General features: G+C 40.1%; 1 protein-coding gene across 1 annotated transcript in view; it reads right to left on the reverse strand.

The window, feature by feature from the left end:
• Positions 1 to 15667, reverse strand: part of Map3k15 (mitogen-activated protein kinase kinase kinase 15) — a 145604-nt gene that overhangs the window by 12645 nt on the left and 117292 nt on the right. The window contains exons 16-18 of the mRNA XM_039100568.2: positions 15099 to 15226; positions 11973 to 12103; positions 11655 to 11760 (exon numbers count right to left, since the gene is read on the reverse strand). Of these exons, the coding sequence (XP_038956496.1) occupies positions 11655 to 11760; positions 11973 to 12103; positions 15099 to 15226 (365 nt within the window). The remainder of the gene's footprint in view (positions 1 to 11654; positions 11761 to 11972; positions 12104 to 15098; positions 15227 to 15667) is intronic.

Below are 15667 nucleotides of genomic sequence, written 5' to 3' on the forward strand. Positions count from 1 at the left end.
CCTACCATTCCTTCAGGGTCTCCAGGGTTTCTAGCCTTAGCTCAACCAGGAACCAGGCTGCCCTTCACAGTCCCATGAGTGACCCAACTTGGGATCTATCCCATGGACTGGCACCAATCCCTGACACTATTACTAATGCTATGTTGTACTTGCAGACAGGAGCCTGGTATGGCTGCCCTCTGAGAGGCTCTACCAGCTGCCGACTGAGACAGATACAGATATTCAAAGCCAAGTATTGGGTAGAGGTCAGGGACCACTATGGAAGAGATAGGGGAGGGAGTGAAGGAGCTGAAGGGGATGGCAACCCCACAGGAAGACCAACAGTGTCAACTAACCTGGACCCCCTGGGAGCTCCCAGGGACTGAATCACCAACTAAAGAGCATACACAGACTGGTCTAAGGACCCCTTGCACATATATAGCAGAGGGCTGCCTTGTCTGACCTTACTGAAGAGGATGAGCCTAATCCTGTGGAAACTTGAGGCCCCAGGGTGGGGGGACTTCAAGGGGGACACCCTTTCAGAGGTGAAGATGATAGGGAGGAACTCTGTGAGTGGGAAAGGGGAGGGGGGGGGTCAACATTTGGGATGTCAATAAGTAAAAGAAAAGTTTAAAAAAGAGGATTTTTGGGCTGGAGAGATGGCTCAGTGGTTAAGAGCACCGACTGCTCTTCCAGAGGTCCTGAGTTCAATTCCCAGCAACCACATGGTGGCTCACAACCATCTGTAATGGATCTGATGCCCTCTTCTGGTGTGTCTGAAGACAGCTACAGTGTACTCATATATAATAAAATAAATATTAAAAAAAAGTTTAAAAAAAAAGAGGATTTTTAGCCCCTCAAAGGATAACAGAGCACAACTCAATATTCATGCTAATACATGCCAAATACAGGAAACTAGAATAGGAGAAATAAGCTAATCAGAAACAGCAAATGGCATTAACGATGGTGATGGTGGTGGTGGCAACAATGATAGTAAAATGCAGTGGGAGAGTAAAATGCAGTGGTATAGAGATGGAGAGATGGCTCAGCCATTAAAGGATAGGCTCACAACCAAAATGTAGTGCTATAATAGACACACATACAAGGAGGCACATGTGGATGAATAAATACTTGATTAGGCTTTGTCTGAATCAGAGAAATTATTGATGTGTTGATTATTTTTTCAAACAAGCAAAGATGTACAGGGGGAGGCAGGCAAGAGTGCTAGTCTGCCATGTACGTTTTATCTCCAGAAAGAGGAATGGGCAAGAATCAGGTAGAGGGTATCTCAAAAGCCACTGCTGTAAGAAAACCCCAAGGGAGCTCCTGGCCAAAATTTGCATACAGAATGAGTTCTGCTTTTGCCAAAATCAGCCATTTAGTAGGGAATGTCCTGGATGAAGCATGACCAACATTGTCCCAAAGGGCAGCAGCGATGGTGTCACTGGAGTAGGTTTTTGCTATAACGATTAAGGAGGTAAACAAAAAACCAGGAGGATATCAAGGTGAAGGGGAGAGCTTGAGCAAAGCTCAAGGATAGAGTCCAGGGTACAGCCCAATGATGGACGATCTGGGGCAAGATGACAAAAGGTGGCAAGAGAACAACATTTCTGAAGGCTCACTTTAGACTTAGTCCTGTGTGGGTCATGAGCCACCAGAGGGTGCCACCCACAGATCCACTGTGAATTCAGACCAAGATATAACTGGTTATGGCGACAGGAATGTGAAAAGACTGTTGAAGGGAAATACATGAGGTAAGAGGGAGGTTGGAGAGGCCAATAAAGGGTTTGGGGAGTAAAAGCTTTCGTTTCCTTTAAATATGGCATCAGAATAAAAGAAAGTGGAATATGGACATGACATTGGGAGATCTGTGGAGTAGCAAAGAGGTTTAGAATAAAACAGCAAGGGTAGAGCTGACCTTAGCCAAGGTGTGACTACCATACTGATGTCCAGAGCAATGAAAGGTCTGTCTCAAGACTAAAACAACCAAAGGAGGTTTCCTGTGTTTTTTAATCAATAAAGTTACTATATTCTTTTCTTGAAAAGGCAATGATGTCATGTTATTTCCCCTTCCTATAAAATATCAATTAGTTAATGAAGATAATGTCTTACTCTAGGTCAGGCCAACCTGGATCTCACTATGTAGCCCTTACTAACACGGAACTATCCTTGATTTTCCTGCCAGAGTATTGGGTTCACAGGTACATACCAATATGCCTGGCATCATCATTCATCCTGTGTCTCACTATATAGCCCAGGCTAGCCTGGAATTCACTATATAGTCCAGGCTGACATTAAACTCATGTTGATTCTTCTTTCTCAGTCATCCAATACTCACTAGTGTGAGCCATCATACCTAGATTCTTAGGACACTTGTGACCAAGGTATTCTGTGCAGTCTGACAGACTACATATGACTATTATGATATTGAAATGTGGTTAGTGAGACCAAAAAAGGAAATGAAATCTTTAAATTATTTTAAGTTAGTTTCAACCACTTTAAGTTATATATTAGTCAGTATTGGTAAAGACAAACGGGTCAGTGGGGTACATATAAAAGCTTTGGTTTCCAGGGCCAAAATGAACGGGGAAACTGCTCAGTCAGTTGCAAAGTTGGGCAAGATGGAAATGTATCTCCTGTGTACTTGTACCGTGAGGAAATCTCAGTGCCACAGGAAGGAAACTTCTGGTGTTACAACATCCCCTATAGGCTGTTGTTACTGTGTCTAACACAGGGAGTAGTGTTAGCAGTGGATGCTCCTTCTAAGAATCTATAACTAAGTACAGAAAGATTTAACACTGTACTGTTTATTAAGCTCTCATGTCGCTCTGCTCTGTGAGGCTGGGGCTAGTATCTCCATGCCTCCTTACCTGCTGCTTTCTGCTAGGTTCTGTAAGTACACAGCACTAGACAGACTTTGGAAGGGTAGAGAGGGACTTACTTTCCCTGTATGCTAGTTGTTCCTGTGAGCAGGCTTTGAGGTGACCCTTCCGTTAGCTATAATATCCAGTGTTTTTATCATTCTGTATTCCTAGAACCAGCTTCCTGCCCCTCAGAGGTATTTACACCAGTCTAGGCACATATATTCCCTCCTCAAATTTCTGATCTTATCTCACCATCTGTGCACTCCCACCCTTATGAAGGCCTCCTGTTGTTTTAGTCTCCTTCCTGCCTTTTTAGTTTCAGTACTCAGAAAATGCTCTATGAAATCAATTGGGGTGGTTTATATTTCCCTGCCTGGACCACAGTTCACATACTTAAAAGGGGTGTGTGTGTGTGTGTGTGTGTGTGTGTGTGTGTGTGTGTGTGTGTGTTTTATTGATATATATTCATTGTACACAGTGATTGGTTTCATATACATACAATTATTTCGTGTACTTCAAGCATATTCATATCCCTCTTCCTCCCCCTTTTTCTATTTCCATTCATTTCTCCAGATAGAGTCTGTCTCCTACTTTTATGTCATATTTAGATATGATTTAAGAACCTATATAGGATAAGGAGCCACAAATTTAAGAAAACATACACTTCTGTCTGACTTTTTATAGCAAGGGGTATATGGAAGATCTGGAGAGAGGGGAAGGAAGTGGGAATGGTGTTATAATCTCAAAAATAAAATAATTTGTAAAAAGAACTTGTGAATAAATTTACACTATGTAGAACTCAAAAATAATACTAAACCAAACAGTGGTGGCTAACTGACCCCAATCAAATAATTGTCTACCTTAGCATAAACTTTTCATAATTGAAACATACTTATTTAATCACCTTAAGATAAATGTAGACTTTTTTCTATATGAGAGCATAGTGAGTATCAACCACTGTAAAGTTAAGACCTCAGTGAGGACCTATTATTTATTGCTGTATAATAAATTACCCCCAAATCTAGCAGCTAATTTAATGGTATGTGGGGTACAGTTTAGTAATAGCATATTTGCTTAGCATACATTAGGCTCTGGGATCCATCCTTAACATAACCAAAAGAGGTCATTATGATTTCACAGAAGATGGAAGAGTGGCAGCCCAGAAGCAGCCAGCTGAGCAGGCAGGGGGTACCCTATGATACTGCAGTCCAGAAGTGGGTTGTGGCCCACAAGACTTAAACGTTAGACTAAAGAGGCTAGGTCCACTTTGAAGCTTCTTCATTCAGACTGGGATGACAGGAAACCTCCTAAGTTCAGATTCTCATCACATGGCATCTTCTAGAGAAGCACTCAAGAGAGTTTCTGTCAGTGAGAATCATCTGAGAGAAGGATGTGGACACTTTGCTGCCACTATCACCCCTAACTTTTTCATTCACTGGAAATAAGTCACTATATCCACATTCAACTGTAGTGAAGGCCTGCCCCCACATCTGACTTCTGGTCAGTAGCTGACAGCCTATAAATAATTTCCATGTGGTACTATGCATATGACTTTCATAATTCTATAAGATTGGGCAAGAAAAGGTGCCATATACTGTTGCTCCACACTTTACACAGGAGGGAGCTGACGATTAGAGAAACTAAAAGAGTAGTTGAAGCTAGAACCCAGGAGGTCTATCTATCTCTGAGGTCAAAACTTGACATCACTGAATTATATAACAAATCAAAAGGAATTGCCGAAGAAAAAGCTGCCTGATAAAATACGGCTCGCACAGGGCTTCAAAGACACAGTATTCTCTCTTTCCCTCATACCTGGAAGTTAAAGAGCAGTGCTGGAAAGCATGGGCATTCCATTTGATTCACTTCTGTATTCAGAAGTGAGAATCTGCTCACAAGGAACAGCGACAGAGAAACATGGACTCACACAAGGACTTCAGACAAAGAACCACCTCCAGTGCTGTGTGTGTAGGTGTGTGTCAGTTCTACAAAAGGCTGGACTCTGGAGAAAGACCAGAGAATGCTACTGTGATGCATCTGACCCATACACAAGTCTTGGAAAACTGCCTTGTCCTGCACCTGGCTCTCTCTGAGGCCTCACCTCATCTGTCCCCGCCTTAGACACCTGCTCTGACCAGGGGCTGGTATAGAATTCACAACACAGTATCCCACAGGAGCAGACTCAAGATACCTTGGGATCTGTTCCACTGGAAGCTTTTGGGGAATTCTCAAAGCAGGATTTCCACATTTTTAGCAAAGAAAACATGGCATGAGGTGATTCTTTGACAGAGGAACCAAGCTTGATCTGGGCCCAAGACAGACAACAGGAATGTATTTTCTAAGGGAGCTTTAAAGTCCTCAGTACAGAAGTTTGGGCCCCTTACTCTGGAGCCTCTTATCCAAATCAAAGAATTTTAAGAAAGCAAACAGACAAGGGGTAGATAGTGAAGACAGCTTCTTTTGACAATAGTGCCAGATTCTTTACTTGGTGCCAAATAAGAGGAGAGAGACTTGGAGAATCCCCAAAAGGGCACAGCCCACAGCAACTCAAGCAGTTCAATGGATTCCACGTACCTGCTCTTGAAAAGAGACCACACATGTTAGTGTTTCCCATGGGCCCCTTGAGATTTTGTTATTAGCCTAAATTTCAAATCTTTATATTAAAAGAGTAGTGAAAAGAGAAGTTTAGTACAACCTTCCATGGTGGTGAAGACAGTCCTAATCATGCTGTCCAAGTAATAGCCTCAGGTCCTGTAAGGTGGGGACACTGCCATAGCCTTTGAATGCTGAGTTAAAGGTAACACAAATATCAGATTCAAGAGGTGGGGTCAGTTTGTCATGTAGGTTTTGGATATTTTTCAAAGAACTACAGAAACAGCCTTCCAGGCTTGAATGGCTCCATGGAAAGAAAATGAGTACAACATGAAGAATAAGTGGTTGGAGAGGTTCAGAGGACACTCAGCCAATAGCCAGCCCAAGTATCCATCCATGACATGGAGGTCACATTCAGGCAGATCCAGAAAAAGAAATGAACATCAAATGCCAGGCCCCAAAGTACAGAGATTCAGATCCAGTTTACAATGGTGTTAACTAAGATACAACCTGCCAATTCCCTTTGTTTGCCCTTTTGAAGTTGGTAAGATAGGAAAGCTGGCAGGGAGAAGGGCAAGTAAGTTAGCGCCATGAACGAGGACCAGAGCAGTGATGAGTACACAGCCTAGATCTTTCCATCACCCACTTTGACCTGCTGTTCCCACAAGTTTCACTGTGGTTCTGCCATCCAAAGCAGCTGGAAAAGTCATAGGACAAACCACAGAACTGCTCTAGGCTAAATGTAAAGGATAGTAGGAGACAAAACCTTTATGATGACACCTTTTGTGTCCCACAGGTTCAACATATTAACTCCATATGGAAACTCAGTTCTCTTAAAGGTACCCTCCAGATCTAAAGGCTTATATATTGTAAGTGCAAATTCATATTGATTATTTTTATTTAACAAATACTTTAATTTTACTTGCTATAATGCAGGTGCTTGTCAAAATATTTCGTCAATATTGATCCACTTCATCTTTGGTAAACCCCCTGAGGTCTGTTTTTGTGAGCATTTCCATTTGTTGTGTAACAGTTTCCTAGGAGATTAACTTTCCATTTTTGTGGGAAACTTCTTAAAACAGGATGCTTATAGAGAGGTGAAACAACTGGGCATTCTAATGAGAAGCGAAATACTGCAGGGAAGTTTCTTATGACTAGAAGTAAACAACTCAAATATCTTCAGAAAGTCCATGAAACTGACTAGATTATTTACTCATGAGGAAGGAGGATCATAAACAGTAAAGACTGAGAGAGTTATTCTCAGTTGAGGAAAGCTGCAAAGAATACTCTCAGGCTAGTCCAGCTGACAGAAAGAAACAGGTGAAACAAGCAGTCTACAAAAAAAAAAAATAAAGAAAGAAAGAAAACCAGCAAAGACCAACCAAATTGGCTATTAGAAACGAAACCAATCCAAGCTGCCTAGAATAGGCTTATATCAACTGAGCTACCTGAAAAGATCATTTTCCAATTTTTTAAGCTACCTATATGCTGCGCAGTGTGCTCCCAGTTCCCAGCTTTAAATATGTGTGTTGTGTATCTTACGGAAAAATTTGTCATTACAACACCACTTTACTCAATACAAATTTGAAGCACAGAGAGATAGATAGTAATTTATATGTCTAAGGTGACATAGGTAGCAAGTGTTTGAACCAGAAATTGGGATTGTTGGTCCTAACTGGAAGATGTATATAGCTTACACTAAACAAAAGATCCTGTTCTGGTTCTGTCCTAAATATGTATGTAAGAGGGATATAAAAATATACATCCATACAAAGGTTCCAGTATGAGTGATTACAGAACAGCCTATTACCATTCACACCTTGGAGACTGGGTAGATGGAGAGGAATAAAAGCCTGGTATATGGCATAATGTACAAGCCTTGAAAATGTAGCACTAAGTGAGGAAGGTAAATACTTTAAAAATGTGTATTGCCACACTACATGTGTAGGCCTATGGCTATCCCAAACATGTAAATCTGCACACATATCAAGTTTATCCAATGATTGTCTGGAATTGAAGCCAGAACTGACTGTAAAGGGACACAGGGCTCTTGCAGGGGAACAGAAGTGTTCAAAAATGGCATTGTGGAAATGACTTCAGGATGTGGTAAATTTACCATAAACCACTGAATCATGCATTTCAACTGGTCCTCTAACAACATGTATGTTTTACCTCCATGAAGTGTTGGGCCTACTACAACAAGGACAAGAAGGCTTGATGTGTAGTTTTGTAAGCGAACACTAATAATAAGTCATGCACAAGGTCCGGGTTTCAGCCCCACCACTGTTCGAAATTGGGGTTTGTTGTTGGAATTAGTTTATCATGCACATGGCGAAAGCCCTTCATCATAGGAACATAGGAAGGAGATCCAGGGCATGCAATTGGCCTAAAATTATTGTTTCTCCTAACAAGGTTCAGACAATTTTAGAGTACCTATGAGGAAAAGTTCCATTATCTACCATAGCGAGAGTTTTGGACTAGCCAGCTGAGGCTTTTTTACAGAACTGTTCTGTTTTTTTTTTTTTTTTTTTTTTGGTTCTTTTTTTCGGAGCTGGGGACCGAACCCAGGGCCTTGCGCTTCCTAGGCAAGCACTCTACCGCTGAGCTAAATCCCCAGCCCCTGTTCTGGTTTTGTAAAGAGTAATTACATATAGGAGAATTTCTTCACCAAAATGAGATTCCCTTCTTTTTTATCCCTTAAACATCCCTGTATTATTTTGTAATGGGAAATTCATGCCTTCTTAAGCCAATTACTTGGGATATGTAATATTCAATAATGTATTTTTCATGTGATTTTTTTCTCCTCAGGGATACTAATTATGACATCAATTGCTGGTGTTTTATGATTTTAAAGTAAATCCCTACCATATCAGAGCCCCTCTTGCTACATATAGTCGAGTTAAATTGGTGGCTTCCAAAGAGGAAAATATAAGTCATTTTCAGTTAAAATTGTAAAATGCTGAGAGAAAAGGGGGGCAGTCTAATATACATATTCATATATAAATATGGACATATTTATATTTATATCAGAAACCATGGCTTCAACATATTCTTTACGCGGGAAAAATTAATTGAGTCCTTGTGTAGCCTTGCCCCATTTTAAGACACATGTACCTCTACTGGCCATACAACTAAAAAGCCATTTTAAGTAGATTCATATTTCTTTTGATGGGAGGGGCCAGTTTCCACTGTGAGTACCCAGGGATTAATAAACAACATTCTCTTATTGAAGAAAATTCCTTTAAATCTGAGACTTTATTTGTGACAAATAAGGCTAAATCTGTCCATTCTACAATTTTGGCCATTTTAAGGACAGAAAAACTTCCTGCCATCCATACCTTATTCCAGAACTATAAGGTGATGCGAACTGCTCACAGTTGTAGCAGCATACTCTGTGATCGTCATGCTCCTCTTAGGAGACCACAGTCTTATTAAAAATCAGTACTTCTTTCCAAGGATCAAAGTTTTAGCTATAGTTGCTTTTAAGTAGGAATTTCAAAAAGCCCCAGGCAGCTTGTGAGAGACCTTCTACCAACTGGTTTGGTAAATGGAAAACCAGCTGGTAATTTATATCACCTCTGAGCCCAGGCCCTGTCAATATTCAGAGTGTTTCAGCACCATCAGTCGAACAAGAAAACACAGTTCTTCAAACTCACATAAAATATCCGATTTCAACAGAAGAATTAGCTTTCCTTGGAAACATAATCGTATCAAAATGCAAAGTGTTAGAAATCACTATGGTAAAGAGCTATCTTTATGACAGACCAATAAAATGTCCTAGTCAGTTCCACAGAATTACCCATGATTTTGACTGGTGTGCTACCAACTGTGAACACATACTGCCATTTTCCTGAGTAAGAACCCTTAGGATATTTCAGCAGCATTTTTTGTCTATCTGACTTGTAAAAAAGCTAAGAAGAAAGTAGAGAGTATTGGTGTCACAGATAGCTATATCAGATAAGCATCTCACTATAACAATGTTAAAACACTTTAACGTTAAGGACAATATTTCATCTGCATAAAGAGTCTAAGTGCATAGAGCTTGAAACAATCATCCCAAGTGAGGTAACCCAGACCCCCAAAAGACAAATAGTGTTTTTCTTATATGTGGATGTAAACATTCACATTTTAAATATGTGTGTTTCAATCTGAAAAGCCACAGAAGTTAGGTAGCTAATAAGTAACCAGGAGGAAGACAGACTCTAGCTTCCAAGGAAGGGTAAATAGAGTAAATATGGTGTTACAAAAGGGGAAACTAGAATAAGGAGGATTGAGTGGGGAGGGGATGGAAGGAAAGAGTGAAGGAAGGAATATGGGGGTGTACTATTAACACTAAAGCCTTTTGAAAAGTCATAAGGCTACTTGCTACTGTAGAAGTTTCCTAAAAATATATCTACATATGAAAGGACATTAAATGGAATCATTATTTACTGGGAGAGACAATGCTCCAACTAGACATTCTATGCCACCAAGTAAAACCTCCACAGCTAGAAATGAGTTCCATCTTGTTGCGACATTAGCCAAAGGGATCCCACAGAACTCCCAAACACCACTAATATCACCAAGATTATTGACTGTTTCCCATAACCTCATGGAAGCTCCTGCTACTGAAGACACAAGTTACTTAGAGCACTGAGCATGGAGACATTGACCTGCTGCTCAACCAGAAGTTTTACCCTATAAATGAGTGTTCATGACGTTGGAAAGTACTTTGTACAGTAGCAGAGGAGAAAAGCAAGTATCAATATCATCCAGCTATAAACCCTATCACCTAGGACAGTGAGCAACTCTGCAAAATATACTTGTACAACAGGGGCATAAATGTTACAGGAGTAACCAGCCTCTTTCTCAATTGGATTTAAGACCCACTCCATGAGACGAAACCTATACCTGACACTGCCGAAGTATCAAGAACCTGAGAAACTAGATACTTCATGGGCCTAGGGGAAAACTTGCTAGTAGTTATTATGCTAAAGAGGCAGTTCTCAACCTGTGGGTCATGATCCCTTTGAAGGTTACATTATCAGATATTCTGCATATGAGATATTTATATTACAACTTATAATAGTAGCAAAATAGCATGAAGTAGCAGTGAAATAATTTTATGGTTGAAGATCACTATAGCATCAGGAATAGCATTAAAAGATTGCAGTGTTAGAAAGGTTGAAAGCCACTGTGCTAAATGAACATAGATATAAGATGACTCCCAATTATATAATGCTATACCTGTAGATCAGTGTTTCATTAACCCTCATCAGAGAAGACTGGAATTAATACAAAGACCCACAAATGGACAATGTAGAGAAAGTGAGAGACTTTGGAGTGTACTCAGCTCTAAATCAGATGTCTTTATCAAAACTTTCTCTCAAGGCTCAGGGATCTATGCAGATAAGAGGGCAGAAAGATTTCAAAGCGCACAAACATCCCAACACTGAGAAGACACAAAGTTCACCCCTAACCAAGAAACTATTCGCAATAGATATCTGCTGGGACAGGGGAAAACTTACGACTGTCATTTGGCACATCACCTATAGTCCAGGACAGGCAGGCCCCATGCCCAAAAGTAACTGCCAACATGAAACAGACTCAGGAGTTTTTTGTACTTTTTGTTTTGCTTTTTTTCTTAATAGATTTCTTTTAAGATTGTATGTATGTATGTATGTATGTATGTATGTATGTATGTATGTATGTATGTATATTTATAGCCCAAATGTTGCCTCCTCCTTGTCTCCCCCTAGCAGAGTTCCCCCATCCCCTTCGCCTCTGAGAGGGTGCCCCCCCCCACATCCCCCAACCCTGGGGCATCAGGTCTCAACAGAACCAGGCACATCCTCTCCCACTGAGGCCAGACAAGGTAGCCCTCTGCTACATGTATGCAGGAGGCCTTGGACCAGCCCATGCATACTCTTTGGTTGGTGGTTCAGTCTCTGGGAGCTCATTTTTTTTAAATACATGCACACAGAGGAGGAGGAAAAGGGAGAAAATGAGGGGAGAGAAAGGGAGGGAGAGAGAGAACATGAAGTTGGGTGGGTAGGGCAGTGGGAAGGATCTTGGACAAGTTGGGGAGCAGAAAGAGTATAATCAAACGATATTCTATGGAATTCTTATACATGTATATTCTAAAATATTAATTTAGAAAAATCAGAATGATACTCTGTGTTGAGAATGTGACCAGTAAGTTGTTATCAGAAGACCACAGATTTAGGAGAAAGTTCTGCTTACCTGTAAATGTCTCGGTGCATGGGTTAATTCCTGCGAGGCGTTTAGAGGTTCCAAAATCAGAGATTTTTACCACTCCACTATAGGTATTCACCAGAACATTATCACCCTTTAGAAAAAGAACAACATTAAGTGTGTAAAGGAAGATTTAAACAAACCAGCACTCGACAGTATAGGGCCTTGATAAAGTCTTTCTACAAAGAATGCACCTGACATGGAGTGGGGCTGTCTTGATAAGCTGTCTCCCTCTGTGAGTAGACTATTCAGCCATACTATAGTGACAGCTTAGAAAAACACCACCTTGAGTAGAGATTCCTATACCTTTATGTCCCTGTGCACTATCTGGTTTTCGTGGAGATACTTCAGGCCTTCCAGGATCTGTTTGGTATAAAACTTGATAGTAGGTTCCTTCATGGGTCCCCATTTAGATCGCAAGAGAGCAGAAAGGCTTCCTAGAAAGTGACACAGCAAAACCAAACCAAGAAGCAAACCATAAACAAAAAATAAACAAAAACTTACCAGGATAACAAAGATTCATTTGTAAGGCATCAGGGAAGTAAACTAAAGTGATAGTTTTAAGCTAACATTAGCATTCAGATTATCACTGTTCAAATAAAATATTAAAAGATAATTATTTCAATGTACACTTATTTACCCAGCTGCTCACTGCCAAGCACTTTCCCAGAAGCCATTACATGTATCATCTCATTTAACCTGCCCAATTATTGGCTGAGATAGGCCTACTTATTATTCCAATGACACTTACTTCAAGTGTTATAGTACTTATTATTTAGCTTAACTGTATTAAACACAAAACTGAGATTCCATAGTCTTAATAGCTAGACCTATTCAAACTACCAGTTCTAGATCCAAAGAATTCTTACTTCTAATACCTTATTGCCTGCATGTAGGAATTTTACACACAAAGCACTAGTATTTGGTTTTATTATCCATTTGTTATTTTGCTACATCTCTTTAAAAGAAACTGTGTCCACTGTGATATGAAAGTGTTAAGGATACCAGATATAAAAAGGTTTAAAGGGTGTGGAAGTTTGGATGTCATTGGCCTCCACAGACCCATAGGGAGTGGCACTTAGGAGATGTAGCCTTGTTGGAGAAATGTGTCACTGTGGAGGTAGGCTTTGAAAGTTCATATATGCTCAAGTCATGTCTAGTGGGACAGTCTCCTTCTGCCTGTGAATCAAGATACAGAACTCTTAGCTCTTTCTTCCGCACCATGTCTGCCTAGATACTGTCATGTTTCCTGCCTTGATGATAATGGACTGAACCTCCAAAACTGTAAGCCAGCTCCAAATTAAATATTTTCCTTTATAACCATGGTCATGTTGTCTTTTCACAGCAAAACAAACCCCTAACTTGACAAAGGAGATGGGTATACAGAGACAGAGGAAAGGCAGGAATGGTAGGAGGCTTTGTCAAAAGTAAGGGTGCATAAAAACGCTATATAAACTAGGCAATGGTGACACATGCCTTTAATCCCAGCACTAGGGTGGTAGAAACAGGCGAATCTTTTAGTTTGAGGCCAGCCTGGTGTACAGAGTAAGTTCTCGGATAGCCAGGGATACACAGACAAATTGTGTCTTGAAAAACAGAATAAAAAAAGCCATATAAGAAGCCCATTATTTTGTAAACTATTTTAAAAATACAACAATATCATCATCATCAATAACAATAATAGTAATAAAAACATTTGATGGGAGGTATCCTGTAAGGTTGGGTAATACTGCTCCCAGAAGCCATAAATTTTTATAAATTAATTTTATTTTATGTGTATGTATTTTTGCCTGAGTTTAGGCCTGTGTATGCACCATGTGCATGCAGGATCCTCCACGTGTAAAAAGAGGGTTTCAGATCCTTTGAAACTGGAGTTACAGGCATTTGTGAACCATTACGTAGGTGCTGGGGGCAGTAAGTGCTCTTAACCACTAAGCCAAGCTATAGGTTTTAAATGAAAATTTCAGTGCAAGGTGTGGGATTTCTGACCAGCAAGGCCCCAAAGGCTTGTAAAACAATATAGGCTATTGCCATTGCTCTTGGTTGCCCAACAGAACTAGTTACTAGAACTATTGCTGAATACAACATTGGTATAGGACACAGGAAAGAAATCAAGCTGGAATTGACTAGGAAGCTTCCTCTCTGTTGGCTACTTTTCATAGGTTTGTAAAGTGCTATGTATCCTGGTAATGTAGAAAGGTAATCAATGCTATACACAGTGGTTAAACTATACATATTCCAATAGTGATCAGGCTAGCAAGATTTGCTCACCGAGGCTATAGTGGCACAAGGGTTATGGGGGATAACCAATCATTTTCTGTTGGATTTCAGTTCTATTGCCTAAGAGGGAATATATGCCTGGTACTATAAATCATCTGTTCAAAAGCCCATGACTGGGGAGATTACAGGCCCTAGAGAAGAATCTCTTACTGTTGTGTAGCTAATATACTTGTAACTGCCTTTGAAATTTTTGTTTATACCTACACTTTAGTGCTACTTCCAGGCCTGGTCAGTGAAGTCTTTTGGTAGTGGGCAGTAGTTAATGCAGGCTCATAACTGGTCAAAGTACTGAGAATAAAGTATTGTTGAGTGCTGAGTCCTACATGGGACACCTCTATCACTATTCTTGAAGGATAAGAGACCATTACAGATGAAGATATGGAAATAATCTGAGGCATTAAATGAGGAGCAATGCTAAGAAACATTGTCATTTGGATATGACATAGCCATTGCAATTATAAACACATAGCAACTTAAGTTACCATGCATATGAGATACATGTGATAGGGCTCTTCAATATTTTCTCATGGATAGGAGAAGACAAGTGAGTCTATTAGCAGTTAATAGTTTTGGAGGTGATTTTTTTCGGTGTGTAGACAATGAGATGTTTCCCATTCTCCAATTAAAACCAAAACAAACCCTAACCATGTTCATATAAGCAACCCTATTTAAACCCAGTGGGTCACAAAAAGATATGAAAGAGAAGAGAGGGGTCAGCAGGAGTGGGAAAGGAACAACAGAGGTAATGTGGGGTAAATAAAATAATAATATACTATATATATGTAAAAATTATGAAAAAAGTTCCACTGTTCCTTTTCCATCCTTTTCCAAATCACCTTCATACTCCTAGACTGAGAAAATCAGAGGTCAAGGTCAGAGATTTTGCTCTTTCCAACTCTTTGTCTCCTGGGTTAGCACTCAGTAGACAGTGAGCATTTTAGGCTGACTAAACAAGTCAGAAATGAACTGCTTGTGTGACGTTTGCAAAGTTGTATATGACTTTTCTAAGAACCAATGTTTTCCAATCTCTAAAAGGTCTGTGTTTGTTAAGTGGTGAGGCAATCAACAAAGTCCAGATAGTATGTTCAGGAATGATTTTCAGAACCTGAGATCAGTTTCAGAGTGTGAGATGAGAAGAGAGCAGCTACTTACCTCCAGGCACCTGCTCCATAAATATCTTAATGTAGCCATTCTCTGAGACAGAGCCAAGATACTGGACGATGTTTCGATGCTTGAGATACTTGTGTAGAGCTATTTCTTCATGCAGAGGCTGAGAGTATCTATTTCAGGAAAAAAAAAACCCAAAGCCCATATCACCTGCCAAATAGTAGGGCTCTAGGCCCTCATAGTCCCTTAACAGTAACCACCCTACTGGATCCCTTTGGGAATATCTCCTTTAGCTTCCATGAGAATATTCAACCTCCCATATGTAAAACATGGGATACAGGCTGAGTATTGCTAATCTAAAAAACAATATGATCCAGATATTTCAAGTATCAAATGACACCAGTAGAAAATGCTACACCTGACAGCATGTGATGGGTTACTGTTAAAATATAGACATAATGAAGTTTTATCTAAAATTACCTTCAGGCTATGCGTATAGGAATTTTGTGTTTAGATTTATGTCCCATACCCTATACATACCTCATTATGTATACACAAACATCCCAAAATCTGGGAAAAATCTTAACTGAGACTCTTCTTGCTTCTTGTAAGAA

Source organism: Rattus norvegicus, chromosome X (genome assembly GCF_036323735.1).
Source record: "Rattus norvegicus strain BN/NHsdMcwi chromosome X, GRCr8, whole genome shotgun sequence".
In the NCBI taxonomy this organism is placed as follows: Eukaryota; Metazoa; Chordata; class Mammalia; order Rodentia; family Muridae; genus Rattus; species Rattus norvegicus.